This window comes from Nomascus leucogenys, chromosome 5, assembly GCF_006542625.1.
Source record: "Nomascus leucogenys isolate Asia chromosome 5, Asia_NLE_v1, whole genome shotgun sequence".
NCBI lineage: Eukaryota > Metazoa > Chordata > Mammalia > Primates > Hylobatidae > Nomascus > Nomascus leucogenys.
The window spans coordinates 20820401-20847959 of record NC_044385.1 but is presented as its reverse complement, the minus strand read 5'-3'; the positions used below and the strand labels follow the sequence as shown (position 1 = coordinate 20847959).

The 27559-nt window shown below is 36.4% G+C and overlaps 1 protein-coding gene across 19 annotated transcripts in view; it reads right to left on the bottom strand.

Annotated features, from left to right (window-relative positions):
- The window catches only part of CDC42BPA (CDC42 binding protein kinase alpha), a 314383-nt gene that overhangs the window by 86786 nt on the left and 200038 nt on the right, over positions 1-27559 (bottom strand). For all 19 annotated transcript variants that reach the window (XR_004030077.1, XM_030812764.1, XM_030812771.1 and 16 more), the window contains 3 exons: positions 21637-21884; positions 12407-12512; positions 1723-1847 (listed from right to left, as the gene is read on the bottom strand). Coding sequence is in view for 18 of the 19 variants with exons in the window: in XM_030812764.1 (XP_030668624.1) it covers positions 1723-1847; positions 12407-12512; positions 21637-21884 (479 nt within the window). In the remaining variant the exon portion in view is untranslated. The remainder of the gene's footprint in view (positions 1-1722; positions 1848-12406; positions 12513-21636; positions 21885-27559) is intronic.

Genomic DNA, 27559 nt, shown 5'->3' with positions numbered 1-27559 from the left:
TCTGCTATCTATTAGTCCATTTCTAAATAAAAAGTAGGGTTAATAACAGCTTTTATGCAAAGTGACTTCCTTGTATTTCTGATTTCTGCATATTTCGTTTGAATGTGAAAAGTGTATAGTGAGTGTTTTGTGGCATCATATAAAACTTCCATCTTCACCCTTTCTACAAAGCCCACATTGAAAGCTTCCTTCCGTTACTAGCACCACTTCCCATTCCAGCTGAACTCATCATGCCAGACACTTGAAAAAATCAGTAGTCTAGTATCACAGGTTTTGACTCTGTCTTCTGAAAAGTCATTTTCAGCTCCTCCTTACATATATATTTGATAACATAAAAATGGAATTACAAATGGCAAGTCATAATTTTTGATATTATAAACTTGGTTAAAGATTAAAATGGATTTTGCTTCAGAAATGCAGACTTGATGATACAAATTAATGAACCAATAACTGTACTGTCTAGAACCCAAATAAATTTCCACAATCTGCATATTCCCTTTATATGCACTGAATAGAAACATTATAAGCATAAGAACTCTTAATGGAAAAACATTTGAACCAAAATATGCATACAGGAATTAAAATTCCCTACAAATGACTGATCTATAAATATATGATGAAACTATAGGCTGGGTAGCTTTTATGTGAAATGTCTGGGACCAAAAGTATTTTGGATTTCAGGTTTTTTTTTTTTAATTTTGGAATACCTGAATATACATAATGAGATTATCTTGGGGATGGGACCCAAGACAAAACACAAAATTTGTGTGTTTTATATACATCTTATAAACATAGCCTGAAGGTAATTTTTTACAATGTTTTATAATAATTTCTTGTGTATGAAACAACATTTTGACTGTGACCCATCACAAAGTCCTGTCTAAAATTTTCTACTTGTGGTGTTGTCATGTCAGCACTCAAAAAGTTTTACGTTTTGAAGCATTTCAGATTTCAGATTTTCAGACTAGGAATGCTCAACCCGTATTTGTTTTGATATAAATTAAACACTACCATTTGCCAAAAAGGATTTAAAAAGTTAAATAAATATAAAAAGTTAAGCTACCTATTTTTACTTGGAAATACAGTCTTCATTAGATTCTACTTTTTCCATGTATTACTAAAATATGAATTTTTTTTACCAGCACCAGAATAATTGTTTAATAAATGAATATGAAGGTTACTAAGATGAATATTCCAAACTAAATCCCAAGAGCTTGAGAAAGAGTTGATAAAACTAAAATGTAACCATTTAAGGTTTTAAAAATGCCATGTGTGAATTAATCTGGTATAATCATGATAGAATGTAACAGTACAGTATCTTTAGCTTCTAAGTTTTTTTTGCAGGCCTTCCATTTCTTAAAATACTCACAAATACAGGAGTTTTGGTCTTAGAAAGAAACATCCATAGGTAGCAGATGAATTCCAACTTTGACTCTGGAGGTGGTAACATTTTCTTAGAAAGTAATAATAATCAGATTTCAATGAAGCTGTGTTAAATGCTGGTATGGGACATTTGTTACAGTTAGGGAACAGAGGAATGTAACAGAAAACACAGTAGAACACAAATAACAGATCAGTAATAAAACTGTGCTTTTCAGAGTAACTTATTTATCATAGCTGACAAATGAGATAAAAACCATTATTAGCAGCCATCTGGAATTCACACCAACTTGGCCACATACTCACAATCATCCACAAAAAAACATTTAAAAGAGCACTCACCACTGAATTATTTCTGTGATTTGGGCTTCCCAATGTGCAACTGATTCTTTCTTGTCTGCTAGATCTTTAACCTCTTCTTCTAACTGCTGGTTGTGTATACTTAAGTTCTCATACAAAGTAGTAAGCTGAAAGGTAGTTTTAAGACATGCATGACTTTTAGGACCAAGAATTCGAGGTGTTCAGACAGTATTGTCAAATTTGATTACTCAACATCAACTACCCAAAAATGCTTGTCTTATTATAATAATCCCCTTTGCTCACTGAATTTGGATATCAAGTACTCTGAATTCTCCTGCTATCTTTGCTTTTCCCTTACCATCCTACAGTGACTTGGTTCTGTGAACATTCTCTGCTTGGCTTAAGAATTGCCTATTTCTGTTGGTAATAGCTTTCTTTTTTTTTTTGTCCAAAAATGTCTTTGTGTCATCTTTTTTTCTTTAAAAAAGCTTATAATTTCAAGCATATATAAAAAAGGAAAATATAATGAATTCCCATGAGCCTCACTACCTAATTTCAACAATGATTACTTCAACATCAATCTTGTTTCACTTGTACGCCTGTTCTCTTTTTTTTTTTCCAGACAGAGTTTTGCTCTTGTTGCCCAGGCTAGAGTACAATGGTGCGTTCTCAACTCACTGCAACTTCTGCCTCCCGGGTTCAAGCAGTTCTCCTGTCTCAGCCTCCCCAGTAGCTGGGATTACAGACGTGCACCATCACGCCCGGCTAATTTTTTGTCTTTTTAGTAGCGATGGGGTTTCACCATGTTGGTCAGGCTGGTCTCGAACTCCTGACCTCAGATGATAAGCCCACCTCGGCCTCCCAAAGTGCTAGGATTACAGGTGTGAGCCACCACACCTGGCCTGTACGCCTGTTCTCTTATCCCCTCCTCCTGTATTATTTGGAAACAAATACTAGACATTATACAATGTTATCCATACATATCGCTGTATGTATCTCTAAAGAATAAGGATCTCTCTTTTAAAATATAACCACGATAGCATCACACTACAAATTTCACAAATTTTCTAACATCACATAAATAGTAATAGTTCAAGTTTCCAGTTACTTCAACATATCACAAAACTTAAGTTGGTTAAATTGAATCATGATACCAATAAGAAAACACAGCCTAATGATTGGATATATGTTTTTTTTTTTTTTTTGAGACAGGTTTTCACTCTGTCACCCAGGCTGGAGTGCAGTGGTGTGATCTCAGCTTATTACAACCTCCACCTCCTGGGCTCAAGCAGTCCTCCCACTTCAGCCTCCCAAGTAGCTGGGATTACAGCTAAAAAAAAATTAGTATCCAGCTAATTTTTTATTTTTTAAATTTTTTGTAGAGATGGGGTCTTGGCATGTTGCCCAAGCTGGTCTCAGACTCCTGGGCTCCAACCATCTGCCTGCTGTGGCCTCCCAAATTACTGGGATTACAGGCATGCACCAGCACACCTGGCCCGATACATCTTTTAAGTCTATTTTATTTATAGGTTCCCCTGCAACACCTTTATTTTTCTTTTGACTTGAAGAATGTAGGTTGTCCTGGCCAGGCACAGTGGCTCACACCTGTAATCCCAGCACTTTGGGAGGCCGAGGCGGGTGGATCACGAGGTCAGGAGATCGAGGCCATCCTAGGTAACACGGTGAAACGCCGTCTCTACTAAAAATACAAAAAATTAGCCGGAGGTGGTGGCATGCGCCTGTAGTCCCAGCTACTCGGGAGGCTGAGGCAGGAGAATTGCTTGAATCTGGGAGGTGGAGTTTGCAGTGAGCCGAGATTGCGTCACTGCACTCCAGCCTCGGTGACAGAACAAGACTCCGTCTCAAAAAAAAAAAAAAAAAAAAGAATGTAGGTTGTCCTGCAGTTTTCCACATTCTGAATTTCTGCCTTCATTTCTGGAAGGCATTTTTTGCTGTAAATAACATTGTAAATTGGCAGTTATTTTACTATAGCACTTTTAGGACATTCTTTTTCTTCTGAATTCCGTTTTTAATTTTTCTGTTGGGAAGTCAGTTTTCAGTTGAAGTTTCACGCCTTTGAACATAATGTCTTTCTTCTCTGGTTGCTTTTAGAATTTTATGTTGGTTGGTTTCTGGCTGCTTTTCTAGGATTTGTCTAAGTGGGGGCTGATTTCTATTAATTATTTCACTTTTAGGGTTTGTGGTATTTCTTGAATTTGTGGCTAAATGTTTCTCATAGGTTTGGAAAAATTCTGGGCCATAAACACTCTTCAAGTATTGCACTGCCACCATCTCTCTCTTCTTGCCTTTTGGGAAACCAATTATTTGTATGTTACAACTTTTCATCACATCCTCTATGTCTTATATCCTCCTTTCTATATTTTCTATTCTTTTTAATCCCTGACTATACTTTAGTCTAAAAATCTTTTTTTAACATATGCAGTCCTTTTCTTTGTTTCTCTCCAATCTGTTGTTAAAATGTTCTATTGAGTCTTTTAGTTATTTTATTTGTTGCTCCTGGAAATTCTATTTGACAGTTTTGTATAGATTCCAGTTGTTTGCTGAAATTCTTCATCTGTCTACTTTCTTGAACAAGTCACCTGATTAAAGTCCATTCATAAAAATTTCATACTGGGAACTCCTACGGGTCTGCTTCTGCTGACTGCCTCGTTTTCATTTTCCCTTTTTTGATTTTGTTTTTGCTGCTGAATTTTTCTCTTGATTTTCAATGATTTGGTTGTGTTTGCTGATATGCCTGGTAATTTTTTACTGCATGCCACATATCGTGTATAAAAATTTTAGATAATTTTAAGACTCTGGATAATATCTTCCTCCACAGAGTATTTACTTTTACTTTTGGTAGGCAATCAGAGTAAAGATAGATCAAAGACTGAAATACTTGGAGGCTGGGTTTCAGTCACTGAGGACTCATCTTTCTTACTCACCCTTACTCCTAAAATGTAGGCTTTCAATGGGTTCAACTGAAAGTTTGAATTATTTACTAAGGATCCTGCAACTTGATAGGCAATGCACTTCCATTTTTCTTTCTCCAGCCTTGTAAAACTGTGGAATACCATGTTCAACTTCCTAGATTCTGAGGTTTTTCTGCTTTCATATCTGCAAATGCCTAAAGAGGAAAAGTGGCACTAAATGTTGGGCTCACTGCTCTGTACTATTCTTCCCTTTAGGATCTTGGTCAGTAAAGTCCTGGTTTCCTTGTTGTCACTCCAATGACTTCTTACAGATGAATACTATAAGTGGTATTTGTATAGTATTATTTTTAAAATCCAGCTTTATAGCTCTTCTTGGTGAGGTGGTAGGATGTAAGCTAATCTGTCACAGAAGCAAAAAGTGCTTGCTTTAAGTTTTTAGAAAATTCATGAAAAAGGCTGGGTACAGTGGCTCACACCTGTAATCCCAACACTTTGGGAGGCTGAGGTGGGAGGATCACCTGAGGTCAGGAGTTTGAGACCAGCCTGGCCAACATGGTGAAACCCCATCTCTACTTAAAAAAAAAAAAAAAAAAAAATTAGATGGGTGTGGTGATACATGCCTGTAATCCCAGCTACTTGGGAGGCTGAGGCAGGAGAATCGCTTGAACTCGGGAGGCGGAGGTTGCAATGAGCAGAGATTGTGCCACTGCACTCCAGCCTGGGCGGCAGAGTAAGACTTCATTTCAAAAAAAAAAAAAAAATTTTTTTCATGAAAAAATACTTGCATACTATTTTATTACATAGCTACATTTTTTTCTGATAAATGGTCTCATGTACTATTTATTACTACTCCTTTCTTCCTTTTTTGTATGTTTGTAGAGATACTGTGCTAGCTTCTTCTTGATTACTCAACTTTGATGAAGGTGAGTTGCTCCTAGAGGATCTATTTACAGGTTTTTAGGGATAAAGGGGCCATGTGATTGTCAACTTGACTGGTCCACAAGGTGCCTAGACATTGGGTCAAACATTATTCTGGGTAGGTCTGTGAGGGTGTCTCCACATAAGATAACATTTGAACTGGCAGACTGAGAAGAATCCCCTCCCTAATGTATGTGAGCCCCATGTGATCAACTGAAGGCCTGAACAGAACAAAAAGGCTGACTGCACCAATAATAGGGGGGAACATCAGCTGTGACATCAGCTTCTCCTGCCTTCAGACCTGAAACGAGACAGAAGCTTTTCCTGAATGTTACGCTTGCCAAGCTTTGGGACTGCAACTACAAAATACACTCTCCTGGGTCTCCAGCTTGCCCAGTGCAGATCTCGGGACTTGTCAGCCTATATAATCACTTGAGCCAATTCCTTATACTCTCCCCTGCTCCCAACACACATACATATACCACCCCCCACCCCCCACATACACTCACTCTATCGGTTCTGTTTCTCTGTGGAACCCTAACTAATACAGGCCACAACCATGTTGTAAGTCAAGCGTCTGCAAACTTTTCCAGTAAAGAACCAGACGCAAGTATTTTCGCCTCTGTGGGCCACATAAAATCTCACATCATCGTCATCTTCTTTTTAAAAATAGTCATTTAAAAATGTAAAGATCATTTTTATTATATGGGTCAGACAAAAACAATCTGGGAGCTAGATTTGACCAGAGGCCATAGTTTGCCAACTCTCAATTCTAAGCTATTAGGAATTCTACTAATGACACAGGATTTTATTGGTGTGCATTTTGAACCTGTATTTCTGTGCAGAGATAGGCAATTTTGGCACAAATCACAAAGCAAAGTTTCATTTCTTCCCTTCTGGCAAAACAACAACAAATTGTTTTATGCATATAGAGTTTGTCTGTAATACCCCATTTAATCCTACCTCCAACCTCCTTGTCTTCCCAAAAGGAAATGAGATCCAGGGAAGCTATCACTCACTGCTGGCACACACTGATTTGCCTATTGCAAACAAGAGATTTAAGTTTTGTACCTTAGGGTGTGCCATTTGCCTCTGAAAATACAGTTTACCAGTTTGTTTTTTTTTTTACACTTTTACTGAGGTATAATTTATATAACATAAACTTCACCCATTGTAAGTGTATACTTGAATGATTTTTAGCAAACTTAAACAGTTGTACAGTGATTGCTACAATCCAGTTTTGGAACACTTCTAATACTCAAGAAATACCCCCGTGCCTATTTACAATTGATCTTGGTCCGCACTCTGATTTCTCTAGGCATCACTGACCTGCTTTCTGTTTCTGTAGTTCTGCATTTTCTGAAATCTTCTATCAATGAAATAACAGCATATGTAGTCTTTTGTACTGGACTTCTTTCACTTAGATTATTGAAGTTGAACCTCAATACTGTTGCATGTATCCGAAGTCCACTCCTTTTTACTGCTGAGTGGTATTCTAGTATATGGGTATGGTATGCTTTGTTTATCCATGCACCATTGATAAACATTTGTACTGTTTCCAGTTGTTTACTATTATGAGAATATGCTATGAAAATTCATATTTATATGTTAAGATTTTATATTTATATTTCAATTTATATTTTAAGAGGTTTTTTTTCCTTTTTTTTTTTGAGACAGGGTCAAACTCTGGGCAGTGGTGTCATCTCCACTCACTGCAGCCTTGACTTCCTGGACTCACATAAATCCTCCTGTTTCAGCCTTCCAGATAGCTGGTACTACAGGCATGTGCCACCTCACCCAGCTAATATTTAAAAAAATTTTTTTGTAGAGATAAGGTCTCACTATATTTCCCAGATTGGTCTTGAACTCCTGGGCTCAAGTGATCCTCATGCCTTAGACTCCCAAAGTGCTGGGATTACAGGTATGAACCACCACGTCCACCTTAAGAGTTCTTTACATATTATGAATACAAGTCTTTTTTCAGATAAATGATTTGGAAATATTACCTCCCCATCTGTGCATGTCTTTTCATTTTCTTAATGTTCTTTTTAAATTTTGATGTTCAATTTATCATTACTCTTCTCTCATGCACTGTGCTTTTAATATCATTATCTTGACATTTTTAACCCTGAATCACAAAGATTTTCTCCTATGCTTACTTTCTATATTTCAGATTGTGATCCACTTTGAGTTAATTTTTGTATAAGGTATGAGGTAAGGATCCAAGTTCATTTTTTCTCACATATGGATATCCAATTGTTCCAGTACTATATGAAAAGATTATCCTTTTTCCATTGAATTGCCTTGGCACTTTTGCAGAAAATCAACTGATCATAAATGTAAGAGCTTATTTTTGGACTCTTCATTCTGTTTCATTATGCCAGTACTACATCTTTTTGATTACTGCATTTTTATAGCAAGTATTAAAATTACATAGTGTTAATCCTCCAACTTCTAACTTTACTCAAAATATCTGAACTATTCTTAGTCTTTTCTATTCCTCCGTAAGTTTAAGGGTAAGCTTGTGAATTCCAACAAAAAGCCTACCAGAATTTTGATACGGATGTCACAGAACCTACAGATCAATTTGGGGAGAATTGCTATCCCAACAATATTGAGTCTTCCAATCCATTAACATAGTTTATCTCTCCATTTGTTCAGATAGTCCTTAACTTATCTTAGCAGTGTTTTGTAGCTGGCACCTTCCTCTGGTTAACTCCAAGACTTCTGAAATGGTTGTTTTTGACAATTGCATTTGCTTTTTAGTATTTTTTTAGAAGATTAATCAATTTCTTCATATTAGCATAGCCAGAAGTCTATCAGCTGTTTTTGAGAGTTGTATATGCAGCATCTTCTCTTCATTAATTCCTGCACTAATATCCATTTTGGATTACCATTATTTTTTACAGCCCTTCCACATTTGTGGTTGGGGTTTCAGTTGGAGGTTTGCAAGAGGAGGAGGAAAATGCAAACTCTGCACTGTCATATTACAACAGTGACAAGTAGTTTTCAATAGATTGCTTAATGTATGTGGAATTGGTTAGAAAAAAGTTAATCTTTGCATTATTACCAAATAAAAGCATGGACTCTGGAGCCCGACTACCTGTACTCAAATCCTACTTCTTATTCTTGTGATTGGGAAAGTATTTAACCCTTCTTTGACTTAGTTTCTTGATTTATAAAATGTTAAGAACAAAAGGGTACACCTTAGAGAGTTATTGTAAAAATTAAATGAGTTATATGAAGTAATTCAGAAGATGACCTGCACATAGTAAATTTTAAGTATTAGTTCATTTTTCATGTTTGAAAATGAGGTTTTACTATTTGTACATTGACACATTTGACTTATAAGAAGACTACATAGGATTATGAAAAAAATGCTCTTAACATTTTAAAAGGCAGATTAGTAAGTGGATTGTATACATGATTGCAATTATATAATAATAAGGATATACCTGGAAAGGTACATACAAAATTAAAATCCCTGTTTTGTGGTGATCACATTATGGGTAACTTTCATGTTAAATATTTTCCACATTTTTTGAAAATATTTAAAAAAAAACAAATTTTAAAAACAAATTACAACTTTTCTTACTGTAAACAATTTTACTCACTTGCATAAATGGCTAATTTTTAAAAATTTGTTATGAGATTCAAGGAAACCAGATGGCTAATTATATTTGCAACGAGATATATATATATATATATATATATATATTTTTTTTTTTTTTTTTTTTTGAGACAGACTGTCACTCTGTCGCTCAGTCTCGAGTGCAGTGGTGCGATCTTGGCTCACTGGTACCTCTGCCTCCTGGGCTCAAGTGATTCTCCTGCCTCAGTGCCTCAGCCTCCCGAGTAGATGAGACTACAGGCATGTGCCACCACACCCGGTTAATTTTTGTATTTTTAGTAGAGACGGGGTTTCTCCATGTTGGCCAGGCTGGTCTCAAACTCCTGACGTCAAGCGATCTGCCTGCCTTGGCCTCCCAAAGTGCTGGGATTACAGGCGTGAGCCGCTGTGCCCAGCCGGCAATGAATTATCTTTTAGTAAAAAGTGGGGCTTATAAGATTTACAAAAATGTCATCTAATTTTTAAAAATTTATTTAAATGTTTTTATTTTTGGAGTTTAAAAATGTGAAAATCTATAATATACCTTTCAAAATTAACCTAATAATTGCTTTCTGACTTCTATATCTGTAATTCTGTCAAGAAGAGATCCAGTTCTCTACAAGCTGGTTCCCAATGGAATAGTTCAGCAATGGCAAATGCTTCTGTGGTCATCCTTGGGGAAACTACCCACTTCAAACCAAATTGGAAAATGAATAAATGGAAAGTGAAGATGTGCAGTGAAGTTCAGTTTATCACTACTGAGACAGACAGAATTAAAAAGGGAAAGGTAGATTGAGAATTAAGAAGAGAGAGATGCAAAAATTGAACAAAAGTTTGAGAAACAGAGCAGAGGTTCAAATGGAAATAGAGATTCCAGATCTCCCCCATTTCTTCAGGAATAAATATTGCCCTGTAACCACTGGACATTAAATATTTACCTATCATATGAATTTGCTCTTAAAGTGCTACTCATATCCTACCTATCTTTCAATTTAGCAAGAATGGGTAATTCTGTTTTTTTGTTTTGTTTTGTTTTTTTAAAAACAAACTATCCTTCAGGCCTCATCAAGGAGGCTTCACTACATATACTAGGTCTAAGTATGTCCCTTTTTCATGGGTGTATTAGACTGCAACACAATTTTAGTCAAATAAGAAGTTTTGAAAAATTCTCTCTAAATATATATATTGGATAAACTCAGCAGAAATGTATGGCTAACAATGAAATTAAACCAATAATTGAATGTTAAAATTTGATCTACATTCAAGTTATTTTCCAATATAATTTTTCTTAAATGTAGTAACATCTTTTAGTAGGTAACTCAACAAAATCTTAAAATTCTGTCTTATAGGACAAAATGACATTAAATTTTGTAATCAAATTAGTCAACACATGAAATAACAATTATGTGACCTGCTTGGATAAAGTTCAAATATTGTCAGCCTTATTTCAATGGAAATAACTGTTATACAATAAAGTTCATGCACTATACGTGGCTTAAAAAATCAATCTATATTACTTACTGTTCAGCCACTTTCTACAATGTTTGTGTATGTTAGCTTTACAAGACTTTACGATACGAACAGTATTCTTTCTCAAGTAGTTTTCAACTAGTCATTTTTTAAAGGCTTAGAAAACAAGCAGTCATTTTAAAAATGTTTTAAATACTTATTTAGCATTTTACATGCTAAATAATCATGGGGAAAATAGTGAGAAATACAGAGCTATATAGAAAACAAAAAGAAGGAAGAATCTCTATTTTACAAGTCAAGGTCTTTCAGTCTGTTATTGGAATAACTAATAATTGAACATAATATTTTTATTGGAGGAAAATACTATATATCATTATAAAATACAATTAACCAGTCCTCCTTATTTAAATTTAAGTAGAATTACTAAAACTTCTGGGCCGGGTGCAGTGGCTCATGCGGCCAGGCATGGTGGCTCACGCCTGTAATCCCAGCACTTTGGGAGGCTGAGGTGGGTGGATTGCTTGAGGTCAGGAGTTCAAGACCAGCCTGGCCAACATAGCGAAATTCCGTCTCTACTAAAAGTACAGACATTAGCTGAGTGTGGTGGTGTGTGCCTGTAGTTCCAGCTACTCAGGAGGCTGAGGCAGGAGAATTGTTTGAACCCAGGAGGTGGAAGTTGCAGTGAGACGAGATTGCGCCACTGCACTCCAGCCTGGGTGACAGAGCGAGATTATATCAAAACAAACAAACAAACAAACAATAAACTTCTGGTTAATATTAGGATTTTTACAACTGCTTGTTAGGAATTAGCACAAGAAATGCAGAATGGTGGGAAGTTGGGAAATTTGAGATACTAAGTGGGAAAAAAATTCCTTTAAGTATTTGAAATTTTGTTCATGAATATGGCTACTTCTCAGTTCAATACATGATTCTAGAAATTAGGCTGAGATGGTTTATTTAGATTATCACCTACCCCTGGTATCATTTCTAGCTTTACCAGTTCTTCTTTGTGAATATGAATCAGCTGTTACAATTTCTCCAGGTTTGGCCTAATTGTCCCTTGACAGCCTTAACTTGGCCTGAACTTAGCCATCCGTGACGGGGTATATGATGAATATTGAAAGAAAAGAGTAAGAAAGAGAACAGATGGTGACATGAGTTCAATGTGTCTCCTTCAAATCTCAGGTTGAAATGTGATTCCCAGTGTTGGAGGTGGGGACTGGTGGGAGGTGACTGGATCATGAGGGCAGGCCCCTCATGAATGATTTAGCATCATCCCCTTGGTGATAAGTGAGTACTCATTGAGATCCGGTTGTTCAAAAGTGTGTACACCTCCCCAGTCTCTCTCTTGCTCCCTCCCTTGCCTTTGCACCTTCTGCCATGATTGAAAGCTTCCTGAGACTCTCACCAGAAGCAGATGCTGGCACCACACTTCCTGTATGGCCTGCAGAACCATAAGCCAAAATAAATCTATTTTATTTGTAAATTACCCAGTCTCAGGTATTCCTTTATAGTAACCCCAAAATGGACTAATATGGATGGAGACTGAAATAAATAAGAGGCTCAAAAAAATAAACGGGACAAAGAATAAAAGGAGATAAGCAAAACTCTCTCCTCAGAAGACTCCTATCAGATTATTGTAACAAAGAATTGCGTATATCATAGAAGCAACATAACTCAGGAGAAAGACTATTAAACAAAAATGTATGCCAAATATAAAGTTATACTCACAATTCCTATCAGTTTTGAACATCTAGCATGTACTACTCAATTAACATGAGACTAAATCACTCACCTTATCAAGTTCACTCGTCAGCTTTTTATTTTCTTCAGTTAACAACACTTTTTCTCGTTCATACTGTTGTTTGAACTCACTTTCAAATTCTTCCCTTTCACTTTGACTAACGCAATTCAAAACACAAAAGGAAAAAAGGGAATTAAAGGTCAACTGAAAACTTGAAATTATTTTTCCAATAGTTACATAAAACATAAAATATCAGATAGAACTGCAGAAATATTGTCCCCATAGAATACAGCTTGTTTATATGTAATGACAGGCCTGGTGAAAGCATGTTCCAGGAATTTATATTACAATAATACTGATTTGTTCATTCATTTACCAAATATTTATGGAGTGCTTACTAGGTGCCAAGGAATTGTTGTAGGTCTTGACAGCTACTGCTCTCACAGAGCTTATATTCTGGTAGAGGCGGACTGCCAATGAAAAGTGAGTAAAATGAACTAATTTCAGCTAATAAGTTCTAAATTATATATATATGGCAATGCAAAAAGTATTTGGGAGAGGGTGGCTACTTTAGATTATATAGTCAGAGAAGGTCTCATCAAGGTTGATAATGGACCAAAATGAAAATAATAATTGCCATTTGCTTCACATTCATTACGTTCTATCCAAAGGCAAATTAGTTTGAGACCAAATTAGATACTTTTCTTTGTGTATTTCCACCACAATATTCTTACAAAATACAAAGTTGCTGGGCCCTTATTATTAGGCCAGAGTCACTTCCTAGTGTCATCAATTTGATTAACAACAGTATTCCAAACATTTTGTTCATAATTAGAATTTATGAGCTCAGAAATTTTAAATTTACTTCGAAATAATTTCATTATTATTAGCAAAGTTACAAAAATAGTACAAAGAATTTTTGTATCCTCTTAACCCAGATTCCCCAATTGCTAATATTTTACTGCATTTTCTTTATTACTGTGTATGTACTGATTTCATTAGTGTTCTTCAGAACCACTGAGGAGGTTCTGCAGATATTATGCCCTATTATCCCTAAATACTCCAGTGTGTATCTTTCAAAGTCAAGGACACTCTGCCATAATCGCGAAGCAATCCTCTCAATTTAAAAAATCAACATTACCAGAACATTTACCATCCGAATTCACAGACCCAATTCAAGTTATCCCAACAATGTCTCCTTTTCTTACGAAGCCCAGGATCCAACTGAGAAACATGTGTTGCATTTAGTAGTCATGTCTCTTCAATTTCCCTTGGTCTAGAACAGTTCCTCAGTCTTCCCTATCTCTCACAACAGTTTTATAATGTATAGGTCTCTAATTGTGTACAGTGACACTCAACCTGGGGCCATCTGATGTTTATGACTAGTCTCAAAGAATTCATTTTTGGCTGGAATACCACAAGAACAATGTTTCTCAGTGCATCCCATCAGAAGGTGCAAAATGTTGATCTGCACAACACTGACCAAACCTCTTAGGCTAAGGGTGTGGATTCAGAACGAGTGGAGTCCCCAAGACATGTGAGATGTGAGAAAGAAAAGAAACTTTTTATGAGAAATGTGAGCCCCTTTAAATTAGCAGGGCCAGAGAGGCACTGAAATGTGACTGCAGTCACATCTTACTCTCCCAATTGAGCTAAGTAATTTACCAGCTATGTGGACTCCAGACTGAGTGTCATCAATAGCTATAAATTAACCCAACAACGCCATATTCTGGATACCATAACTCATACCCTATAGTTCAACAATGTACAGCCAATCATTAATCAATGTTATTTCTGCAAACCAATGAGAATTCCTGACAAAAGACTTTTGTATGTTCCTTCTCCTGATTTGTCTTTCTTTAAAAACCTGAGCCTCTTTTTTGTTTTCTGGAGCCCTTCTCTGTGTTTCCTGGGCTGCAGTCCTCAACCTTGGCCCAAATAAACTCTATATTAATTTTGTCTTAGTTTCTATCTTTTGGACAACATACTGGAACCTTCGGGCAGCAAAACACAGTGCTGGGAACTCTGAACCCTCATATTGCTTCAAACCTCTGCAGGTAGAAGCAATCTCATCCCTTTCCCCAAAGCAGCTATAACCTGAGGCAACCAGCCTGTTTTTGCATAAATCATTTATTAACTTCACCTGAAATAGTTACTGCAAAAGGGGAGGCCAAGTATCTTTAACACCTACCCAATCACTTGTCACTGTCTTCAGGCCTATGATGACAGTTAAGATCACAGCAGAGACTAGACATAAAAGCAATGAAGGTGTTAAAGGATTTTGGCAATTTATATTGGAAGGAGTATGGGCAGCATATAGAAATGAATTCTAAGGGCTGAGAAAGAAAATAAACTTTTTTTATCTGAGGAATGTGAGACCATTTAAATTATCAGGCCCAGAGAGGTATTTAAAATGTGAGAGCAGTCACATCTCACTCCCACCTTGAGCTAAATAATCACCTCTTGAGGCCACTTGCTATGTGGGCTCTAAACTGATGCCAAGTAGCCATAAAATGCCATACACTGGAGACCATGACTCACATGCTATAGTTCAACAACGAATAGCCAATCACTAATCAATGTTATTTTGTAAATCACTGAAAATTCCTGTCAAACGACTTTGTATCAGCCCAGCCCTTGTCTCCTTTTGCTTTTAAAAACCTACTTGTAACAAAGACCTAATGGAGCACTCCTCAAGGTAACCTGGAAGTGTGTTCCTGGCAGCTGTCCTCACTTTGGCTCAAGCAAACTCTTTAAACATATCCTGTGCCTCAGCTTCTTCCTTCAGGTCAAAAGGGTGTTACCCCAAGGTGGGTAAATAAAAAATTAAATACAGCTAAATTTATCAAATGCACATACTCATCTAGGATTTGTGGTTTAATGTGTTGACTCAATATTCAGGTGTAGTTTTTCACTGCTAGGCTGAGTAACTGAAGCTTGGACTTTGGACCCAATAGCGGGCTACAGTCAATTAGCTCGAGATATTTGACTTACCGAGCATAAAGGGTCTACTGGCTCTAGGAGATGAGAATGTCAGAGTGGACCTATTATGTGCAACCTGGTCAGCCACCCACAAAGCACCCACTTCAGAACACCCAGAAAGCACTCCTTTCACCAAGGCATTAATAAATACACTAGTGAGAGAGCACACTAGCATCCTGGAGAAACACTATGGTAGGTATCTTCAGATGATAGTCTGCAAATGACAGTGGAAAATGCCAGAATGGAACTGCATTGCCTGATTTTATTGAAAATAACAGTATTCCAGATTGGCTATTTGTACCATCTGCTTTATTATAGCCTGATGCTTCCAAATCCTCATCCTTTCCCTTAAAATTAAAAGTCACACTCATTTACTTTTAATGAGTTCAATGAACGTACACTTAATAACATCTATTTGTGTTTCATTTGGAAATCTGAGGAAAACGTCTGTGATGTGTAGACTTCCTATACTCACCTTATTTGATTATGTATATACTAGAAAGCATGGTGAAAGGAGAGGTTAGGGAAACAGGAGGATATATGAACCACAAAATGATTCCTTGTTCTCAACTCTAGATTGTATTAAAAGTTCAGTTAAATTTCTGACAGTTCTATCAATACTTTCAGCCCTTCCTTCCTACATCTACATACATACACATTATTATTTTAATATTACGAAGCTTATTTAAAGTGATAGTTCTGTGGAGCATGATGACTTATTTACCCTTAGAAGTAAAGACAGTTTTAATAAGACTTAAAAAATCTTCTAAGGAAAAAAAGTGAATAAGTTTTTTTTGTTGTTGTTTTTTGTTTTTTTTTTTTTGAGACAAGAGTCTCACTCTGTAGCCCAGGCTGGAGTGCAGTGGTGCGATCTCAGATCACCGCAACCTCCGCCTCTCAGGTTCAAGCAATTCTCTAGCCTCAGCCTCCCGAGTAGCTGGGATTACAGGCACATGCTACCAAGTCTGGCTAATTTTTGCATTTTCAGTAGAGATGGGGTTTTACAATATTGGCCAGGCTGGTCTCGAACTCCTGACCTCAGGTGATCTGCCCGCCTCAGCCTCCCAAAATGCTTAGATTACAGGCGTGGGCCACCATGCCCAGCAAGGAGTAAGTTTTTGAAGACTGTATTGTTATGTGACAAACAGGCTTATATCTACAGCAATTTGATGGATGCTATAGGACGTTAGCAATAAATGAAATTCCATGTGGTTCAGTTCTGGGTAATTTTATGTGATTGCTTTCCCGTGAACAAAGAATGTAAGTAATGGTTGATCTTAAAAGTGTAATCTTAAAAATCTCCTACATAACATTATTGAAGATAAATTATAATTTAAACGACAAATTCAAGGAAAATAAGCCAACCTCCATCTCCAAGCAAATTTGTCACTTCACTCTTATCTATAGACAGATGTGAAATTTAGTTATGTTTAGGAAGCTTTCCTAACACAGAAGCAACTTCAATAACAAAACCCAAAAAAACTGCAAAGACTTTCAGAAAAATATGTACAAAAATAAACTGAGTAAAATTTTCATGTAAAACCATTCTTTTTCCTGTTAGCATTAAACAAGCTTAAGTCTCTTCCATATTAAAAATAAAGAAACTCTCCCCATACCCTGTGTCACAATTCATTTCCCAAATCCTTGTCTTCCCACTCACTGGTAGGCATATCTTGAAACAGTTTCTGTAACCACTTTTTCATCGCTTAGTTGCTCTCCACCACACCAAAATCTGGCTTCTGCCTCCACCATCTCAAGAAAACAGCTCTCTCAAAACTCAACACCGGCCTGACTGTGATTACATCCAACCTGCCTGCCACTTTTGACAATGTTGTCCACTTTTGCCCTCTTGACATGCTGTCTGGCTTTGATTTCAGGGATCCCAAGCTCTCCTAGTTTTAGTCTACATTCCTGGCTTCTTTTCAGCTGCCTTTGTTACTCTTCCATCCTTCCTGTAAATACCAATGCTCCTCAGTATTCTGTCTTAGGTGCTGTCTCTTCCCTCTCTACACATGCTGCCTGAGGTATCTCATCAATGACACTAGCTGGTTTTATTTATGTATTCAGCTGATATCTCTGAATCTACACTTGAAGCTTCTGTGGCCTTCAAACTGACTTGACATCTCTACAAAGATGTCTTCCGAGCACCACAAGTTCAATATGCCCAACTCAACAAGAGAGCTTAACACATGGACAAGTTCCCACCACCCCTATCTATGTCCATATACTTTACTTGCTCTTCTCATGATAGGTTTAAAAAAAAAAACAAACAGGATCGAGTAAGGCCAATCCCTTCATTATGAACATCCTCAGGTACTTTGCTCCAGTACTTTCCTCCTCTCCTCTCTCCTCCAATCATCTATGAGATAATTTCTATCAGATTACAAGCATGCTGTTGTTTCTTCCATCTTCTCACACACACACACACACACACAAAGAGCAAAATAACTTCTCTGAGATAATTTCTCCTCTAGCTATTACCTGATTTCACTGCTTGTTTGTGTGGTAACTCCAAGTAACAATAGTTTTACCTCTATGTTCTGCCTCCAACTGCTCTCCTTCCAGTCTCTTTTGATCCTACTGTGGGGACTTTGCCTCTACTTTTCCACTAAAATTGTTCTTATCAAAGTCACCAATGACCTTCATATTGCTGAACTCAATGTCATTATTTAGTCCTTATCTCACTTGATTCAGAACTCATTTTATTTGACATACTGACAATACTTTATATGCTTTCTTCACTTGGTTTCGGGTGTTACAGTAGGCAGTCAGGCAGACATAAGCAGGACAGGAGGGACCCCCTCTCTCCACACCCCCAACCAGGAATGGCCACATCAGGTGATGGTCAGGTGGTTGTTAAACTTTCTAAAATAATAATTGGTCACATCTGGTGCCAGGAAAAGGCAGTCTCCCACTAGATAGAAATGCCTGAAACTGGTGATCAGCAGCTTCCCAATAAGATTCAGGAGTTAGGCAAGTGGGCTCAAGTATGCACACTAAGAGGCAAAATGGTGGAGTTTAACTGGTGGCATATGACCTTCTTCTAGGAGCACTCCACCAGTCAGGGAAGAATGCCTCAAGTGAGCACGTGTACAACTTCAGTAAACACACTGTGCATGCAGCGCCTCCCAAGTGCTGGCAGGTCACTGTGCATGCGGACAGCCCACCCCAAGGGAAGAATCAGAGAAGGGATGCAACCCCACAGAAGTATGCCAAGTCAAAGGTTAAACACTAAGTGAAAGGTTAAACCACGCACTTGAATCTCTCAAGTCGCCCACTTGGCCCAATTGCAAGTGTACTTTGCTTCCTTTTATTCCTGTTCTAAAGCTTTTTAACAAACTTTCACTCCTGTTCTAAAACTTGCCTCAGTCTCTCCCTGTCTTATGCCCCTTCGTCTAATTCTTTATTCTGAGGAGGCAAGAATTGAGGTTGCTGCAAATGCGTATGCATTTGCCGCTGCTAACACAAGGACACTAAATTTGCCTGTTATTATCTTGTCATTCTCGCTGCCCTTTCTCTATCCACTTTGCTGGTTCCTCCTCATCTCTCGACTTCCAAAAATTGGAGTACCCCAAGGCTCAGTTCTAGGAAATTGTTTTCTATCTATATCCATTCACTAAGTGTTTTCATACAGTCTCAGAGCTTTAAATGCCATGGAAGTGATAAATATTCTCAGGATTTTACCTCCCGCCCCCAAATCCAGGCTGGTCTATACATTAGCCTATTTGACATCTCCAGCTGAATGTCTAATAAGCATCTCAACTGTAACTGTTTAAAATGAGCTCTGTTTATGAAAGAGTCTTGTCAGGGGGAAAAATGTGCCCATGATAACACTCCCAATCCTAAACTTGCCTCTCCTGTAGTGGTCCTTTCTAGTAATATATTCTCACAACTGCTTGGACCAAAAACCTTGGTATCATCCTTGAGTCTTCCTTTTTCTCCCTCATCCCATATCTAGTCCATCAATACATTGCTATCTTTACCTTTAAAGATCATTAAAATTCAAACCCTTCTTATCCCTTTTGCCACTACCCTAGGCCAAAGTCACTGTCATCTTCTGCTTGGATTGCTTCAGTCGTCTTCTAAGTGGTCTCATTGTTTTTGCTCTTACCTAATTCAAACTACTCTTAACCTAGTATTCAGAGTGATCCTGTTAAAACACAAATCAGTTGTCACTTTTCTGCTCAGAATTCTACAATATAGTCATGTAATGCATAATGACATTTTGATCAACTATGGACTGCCATTGGTCCATAATGCATTAGTCCATAACTGCGTAAAATTTTCAACTTTATTATAATCTTATGGGAACACTGTGTGGTGTTGAAAAATTCCTATTACCTGTGATACCATAGCTGTTTTAGGTACTAAGTAAAGCATTACCCACGTGTATGTGGTGATGTCGGTGTAAACAAACCTACTGTGCTGCCGGCAGTATAATAGTACATACAATTATGTAAGTACATAATACTTAATAATAAATGACTATGTTACTGGTTTATGTATTTACTATACTATACTTCTTATCATTATCTTAGAGTATATGGCTTCTACTTAATATTTTTTTAAAAGTTAACTGTAAAACAACCTCAGGGAGGTCCTTCAGGAAGTATTCCCGAAGAAGGCACTGTTGTCATAGGAAATGGTAATTTCATGTGTGTAACTGTCCCTGAAGACCTTCTAGTTGTGACTCATTGAGAGCAACTTCCAGTCCTGTAAGCTTCATTCATGGTTAAGTGCCTTATACAGGTGTACCCTTTTTAAAAAAAATCTTGTATATAATCACATAATACCTTTCTCAGAAAATATCCCTAGTGTTAAGCGATGCATGGCTGTAATTCCCTGCAATAGTTTTACTCAGAATAAGAAACTATGCATCCACTAAATATGACTTATAAGGCTTTACATGATGTGGCACCCTGTTGCCTCTCTCACTTGTCCCTACTATTCTTTTCCCTTTATTCTACTTGAGCCACAATGGCCTCCTCACTATTTTGTAAAAAACTTATTCTTCTCCATGTAGAATGCTCTTCTCACACATCTGTATAAACATCTCTTCTTGTTTTAATCTTTAACTGAGAAATCAATCACCTTCTCAGTAGTTTTTCCTGGCCATCCTGTATTTATATAATTTAACCCTCCCTTGAATGCTTCATAGACCCTATTCCCTGTTAATTTTTTGTTCTTAGCATTTATCATTATCTAATATATTCTATGTTTTACTTATACAAAGTTCTACGGGACAGGAATTTTTTTCATTGTTACTGTCTTTTTGTACCAGTCTCTACAACAGTGTGTCAGACATGGTAGGTTAAAAAATATTACTGAATGAATAAATGCACCAAATTGAATAAACTCAGGCTTCCAATATAAGCTGAGAATGACAATAACATATATTCAGTTGCCTGAAATCTAGAAAGCTGAGTATAACTCATAATTTCTCCTGCTCCCTCATTTCTCACAGCTGCTTATTATGTTCTCCAGGTTCTATCTTCTCAGTAGACGGAATCCATCCACTTCTCTCCATCTTCACTATCACCACCTGAGGCCCACACCTCATCTCTTGCAGCTGGATTCTTACCTCCGGCCTGCTCCTCCCACTTCACTCTCCGCACGGTAGCAAGAGTGGTCATTCAAAAATGTAAATATAATCAGGTCACCTTCCTTCAATGGCCTGAGGATAATGTGCAAATGCCTTGTATTCTGTCATGATTTTGGCTCTATTTTACTTTCCAGCTTCATTTCTCACCACTCCCATCTATTTATGTTTCAGTCATAGTAAACAGCTATCATTTTCTGAATGTGGCATGTCCCCCTTTGCCTTTAGATCTTAGCACATTCTCCCTGGACACTCCTCCCTAGCTACTTTTTTCTTACTAATTATATCTCAGCTTAGAAGTTGATCGTTTCTTTTTTTTTTTTCCCGGTAGAGATAGGGTTTTACTATGTTGCCTAGGCTGGGCTTGCACTCCTTGGCTCAAGTAAGCCTCCTGCCTCAGCCTCTTAAGTAGCTGAGATTACAGGTGTGTGTGTGTGTGCCATCATGCCAAGCTAGAAGTAATTTTGTTCAGAAAGCCTAGATGTACCAACGTTATCTTTTGTGCCTTCCCTATATGTGCTCCTATACTTATCATCCCATTTGCTTTTCTATCACGCTGTATTATAATTTTCTATTTGCCAATCCTGACTTTGGTCTCCTTTAGGTCTAGGATATGTTTATTGTCTATGTATCTCCAATACTTGACACATAACAGGTACTCAATAAGTATTTACTGTATAGTAAATGATGTGATTCTTACCTTTCTCTTCTGGTTTTTTCCAATTTGTCTTTTAAAATCATAATTTCTTTGTTGAGAGCAAGTTGCTGACCTTCTGAATCATGCAGTTCTTTCTTAAGATTTTTTATTTCATTTGCATGTATTCCTTCTCTTTTAGATAATTCTTCTTCATAAAAGATACTTTTCTTTTCCAAATCAGTCTTTAGTTTGGTTATCTCTTGCTGATGTTCTATGCTGCATACTCCTGGTGAGTAACTAATTTGTTTTTGCTATAGAAATAATAACAAAAGATTAGTGCATCTACAAGAATAATAAAATATTTAAATAACTTCTGTAATATAAATGAGTATTCATATAACTGCATTTTTTGTACATCCTAACGAAAATAAAATTCTATATTAAGTCTACTTTTTGTCTGCCATATATTGCAAATATTTTCCTCAGTTTACACTCCTTAATAGTCTGTCTTTGTTGCTATTTTTAAAAAGTTTTCTTCACACAAAGATTACATATTTATTCAAATTTGTGGCTGGGACTTACATGATTTCTTGCTTTACATTTAAATTTCTAATTTATTTAGAATTATTGTTGGTGTATGGAGTGAGAGAAAAATCTAACTGCATCCTAAATCTGATGAGGAACTGATAAAAAGTTTTAAGGACATCTGTGTCTTAAAAAAATTAAAATGGGCAAAGGAATGATAGAGTAGAATGTACAAAAATAAAGACAGGAACCTTTTGCAATAGTCCTGTGAGAAATGGCAAGGTCTAAACTAACATCTCCTTCATATCTACACTAGAAAAAAAAATGGTAGGTCTCTTCACTTTTAGGTATGATTAAGAAGGAGAAGAAATTGGGATGAAATCTACCTTTTTAGAAATAAGGCTGAAATATCTTCTCAGTAATAAGAAAGAAAATAAAATGTAAAGTCCAAAGATTCTTCCAGGTACTGCCTAAAGGGTAAACAGAAACATACAGACTACAGATTACGACTGTAAGATTTCCTAAGCTTTGTAATTTTCCAAAGGTCATTAATTTGTTATATCTTATCTGTCTCCCCAATTGCAATAAAACTTTTAAAACTAAAAGAACCTATGCACTTAAGTTTAGGGACAACAAAGAATCAAGATCTGGAGGTCACTGTATTCTTTTTTGAAGTCAGTCATAAGGGCAATAAAAACTGGTAAGCGTAGTTGACTTTAAGTAGAAGGAAAAATACCCTGACTCCTTCATATTTGAAGTATATAATTTAAAAAGAGCAAAGGGAGTGATGTGGGCCAGAGAAATAGCCCTGGCGTGTCCACTGCAATACTAACCATTTATCGAAAAAATACTTTTCATGTGCCAGATCCAGATCGTCCAGTGGCTTATGAGGCAGCCTAACATGCAAAAGTCTGCTTAACTTGAGAAGAACCAGAGCAAGGCAGATTCTTGCTCTTATGCATCGCTATGAAAATGATGACTAAATTGACATCTGTGGCACTTACCACTGACCCATACTATTTTTGCATTTTTCTAACTACTTAAAGAAAACAACACTTTTAGTTTGATGTTCTGTTTATTGTGATGACTGTTGGGATGGCAGCAGCATGTACAGTAAGTTTCAAGAAAAAAAAAAAATTCCCCTGAAATCAAAACCTAACAAAGATACCAACAATTATGGTTATAGATGCCTATCACTTATTGATAAGAATGTGAAAAGCCAAATAGAACACGAATGATATTATTAAACCATCTGTAAAAAAAAAAAACCTACCAAGAAATAATAGGTTTTACTGCAGGCGCTGAAGATAATTTAATGTCAGCAAACTTACTAATAAATGTGTCATAAAATGATTTTAATAGATTAAATTTTAAAATCCAAATGATAACCTCAGTATTTAAAAATCCAAATGATAATCTCAGTATGTACCCCTACCCAATAGCATTTTATAAAATCCAGTAATAATTCCAAATACTACTCTAAGTCCCACAATAAAACCATTACATAAAAAATAATACAGTAATTCTTTTAATTTAAAAGTATCCATTTTGAGCTATCAAAATACTATTTATGGTGAAACATCAGAGATACATCGAGTAAATTCAGAAATATCAACAAAAAGGATGTCTTCCATTATCACTCTTATGCAACATTCATTTCAGACCAACATATAAAATTGCCTCTCTGACCAACATGTAAAATAGTTAAAAAAAATGAATATTGTAAAGAAAAATAATATCTTTATAATTTCTATTTAATTGTTCACCCAGAAAATACAAATAAATCTGGTAAAATGTGTTAGAACTGACAGAATTGAGTAAAGCAATAGCATAAGATAAACACAAATCAATACTTCCAGATATTAAAATAAGCAATAAACATAACAAAAATTTCATTGTTGATTGAAGGATAATAGTGAGAAATTTCTGATTTATATGAGAAACCTACAAGTCTTGAAACAAAGTATTTAAAAGGGAAGATTAAATGTACATATTCAATATTTTTCATGTTATCTGCCACATAATTCTAATTAAAAGTTCTTTATAAATGTGGGGATAGAAGGTCATGGAGACATGTTTCTACTCCGTGGATAAGAATAAACTGGTAAAAATGTCAAAGAAAATACCAAGGGGTGCATGGGAAAATATACTTTTCAAATATTAAAACATACTATAACTCTTTACTAAAGTATCACTGTGACAGATCTGCTCCCCGAAATAATTTAATTCAATATATTAGACATCTTCAGTCATTGGGTAAGGCAATCATTAATAAATGAAATTGGAATCACCAGTTAGCAGTAAAATAACAAAAATCAATCTCATGTCATACCATTTAGCAAAACAAACTCCTAATACACAGTTAATTATTTTTAGACCCAACAAACATCCAAAAGAAAGCAGAATTAAATACTTATCAAAACTCTGAGAGGAGGAGGACAAGCCAAGCTTTGAAGCAAAAGAAGAAACACTGAGAAAAACCAACAAATCTTCTATAATTTTAAAAAGAAACAAGATCAAAATTAAGGGATACATGATAAATTGGTTAAATAGTTGCTGAAAATACTTTAAAAAGTAAAATTTTTACTGTGCAGAGAGTTTTATGAATTGGTAAGAAAAACATTGACTACTAAATTAAATTAGCAAATAGAGAATTTACGAACAGAAAATATGATTAATAAACAATCCACTAATAAACCAAGAAATAAAGAGGTACAACTTTTTTTGCCTCTCATATTTGCAAAGATTTGTGGGATTTATCACATAAATTAGCCTTAAAATAATTGCTAACTTCGTTTCTAGGTGCCTGTTCTAAGAAAATTATGCAGAAAAAGCAGTGCATAAAGGTGTTTTTGGCAATTATAATACTGCAAAGAATTTTTAAAGGTAACAATAGAAAACTGGTTATGCGGATAGTCTTCTTGAATTATTTATAATCACTAAAATTATGTTTGTGATAATTTTGTAATAACAAATAGAAATAACTAGGTATGTGAAAATTCTTATTTATTATTATTATACTTTAAGTTTTAGGGTACATGTGCACAATGTGCAGGTTTGTTATATATGTATCCATGTGCCATGTTGGTGTGCTGCACCCATTAACTTGTCATTTAGCCTTAGGTATATCTCCTAATGCTGTCCCTCCCCCCTCCCCCCACCTGGGGGGAAAATTCTTCTTGAACTACTTAAAATCATTAAAATTATGTTTGTGACAATTTAGTAATGAAAGTAAAAATGCTTATTACACTTTTTTTTTTTTTTTTTTTTTTTTTTTTTTTTTTTTTTTGAGACGGAGTCTTGCTCTGTCCCCCAGGCTGGAGTGCAGTGGCGCGATCTCGGCTCACTGCAAGCTCCGCCTCCCGGGGTTCACGCCATTCTCCTGCCTCAGCCTCCCTAGTAGCTGGGACTACAGGCGGCCGCCAACACGCCCGGCTAATTTTGTGTATTTTTAGTAGAGACGGGGTTTCACCGTGTTAGCCAGGATGGTCTCGATCTCCTGACCTCGTGATCCGCCCGCCTCGGCCTCCCAAAGTGCTGGGATTACAGGCTTGAGCCACCGCGCCCGGCCTACACTATTAAGCGAAAAATGTAAGTGTATGGGTTGAACTGTGTTACCCTCACATTCCTATCTATGTTGAAGCCCTAACCACCAGTACTTCAGAATGTAACCTTATTTTAAAATATGGTTTAAGAGGTAAATCGAATCAAAACGGTAAGGCACACCCCTAATTCATTAAGACTGCATCCTTATAAAAGGAGAAATCTGGACACAGACACACAGGGAGAACTCCATGTGAACATGAAAGCAGAGATCAGGGTGATGTATCTTACAAGCCAAGCAATGCCAAAGACTGTCAGCATGCCCCCAGAAGCCAACCGTACCAATATCTTGATTTTGAACTTCTAGCTTCCAGAACTGAGACACTTCTGTGTTTTAAGCCACCCAGTGTGTGGTACTTTGCAACAGCATCCCCAACAAACTAACACAATAGGGAAAAAAAATACTTCTAGTAGCATCACAGCATCATATATAACAACTTAAAAGTTTTCCTTAAAAATTGTTTTTATTGAAATATAATTCACATATCATACAAATCGCTCATTTAAAAGTGTAAAATTCAATTATCTTGTTATACTGCATTAATAGTTTTTAAGTGGTAAAACAACATACAACAAAATTTTCCATTTTAACCATTTTACGTGTACAATTCAATGGCATTAATTACATTTGCAATGTTGTATAAGTATCGCCAGTATCTATTTCCAAAATTTTTTCATCATTTCAACAAAAAATTCTGTAACCATTAAGAATTAGCTCCCTGTTCCCCACTCCACGCAAACCCTGGTAACCTCTATTCTACTTTGTATCTATGAATTTGCCTATTTTATTTTATTTTTTTTAGAGACAGGGTCTCACTCTGTTGTCCAGGCTGGAGTGCAGTGGCACAATCATGACTCACTGTAGCCTCGACCTCCTGGGCTCAAGCAATCCTCCCACCTCAGCCTCCTGAGTAGCTAGGACTACAGGCATCTACCACCGTGCCCAGCTAATTTCTTAATTTTCTGTAGAGATGGGGTCTCACTCTGTTGCCCAGGCTGGTTTTGAACTCCTGGGCTCAAGTAATCCTCCTGCCTCGGCCTCCCAAAGTGCTGGGATTACAGTCATGGGCCACCGCATCGGGCCTGAATTTGCCTATTCTAAATATTTCATATAAGTGGAATCATATAGTATTTGTCCTGTTGTGTCTGGCTTCTTTTACTTAGTACGTTTTCGAGATTCAGCAACGTTGTAGTATGTATCATGACTTCATTCCTTTTCACAGATAAATGATACTCCATTGTATTTATATACCACATTTCCTTTATCCATCTGTTGATGAACACTTGGATTGTTTCCACCTTTTGGCTACTGTAATAATACTTAAATAAACACTTGTGTAAAGTATCTATTAGAGTTCCTATGTTCAAATATTTTGGGTATATACCTAGGAGTGGAATGGCTGGTTCATGTGGTAGTTCTGTTTGACTTTTTGAGGAACCACCACATTGTTTTCAAAAGTGGCTACATTATTTTATACTTTCATTAGCAACATATAAGGGTTTCAATTCTCTACCTTCTTGTTAAGACCTACTTTCTTTTTTCCTTCTTTTTAATTTTAGCTATCCCAGTACATATGAAGTGGTATCTCATTTTGGCTTTAATTTGCATTCCCCTAGTGATTAGCAATGTTGAACATTTTTTAATTTGCTTATTGGCCATTTATATATATCTTCTCTGGAGAAATGTCTATTTAAGTCTTTTGCCCATTTTTTGATTGAGGTGTCTTTCTGTTGTAGAGCTGTAGTTCTTTATATAATCTGGATATTAAATTGTTATCACATACATGATTTGCAAATATTTTCTTGCATTCCTTAAGCTGTCTTTTTACTTTCTTATGTCCTTTGATACCATACACAT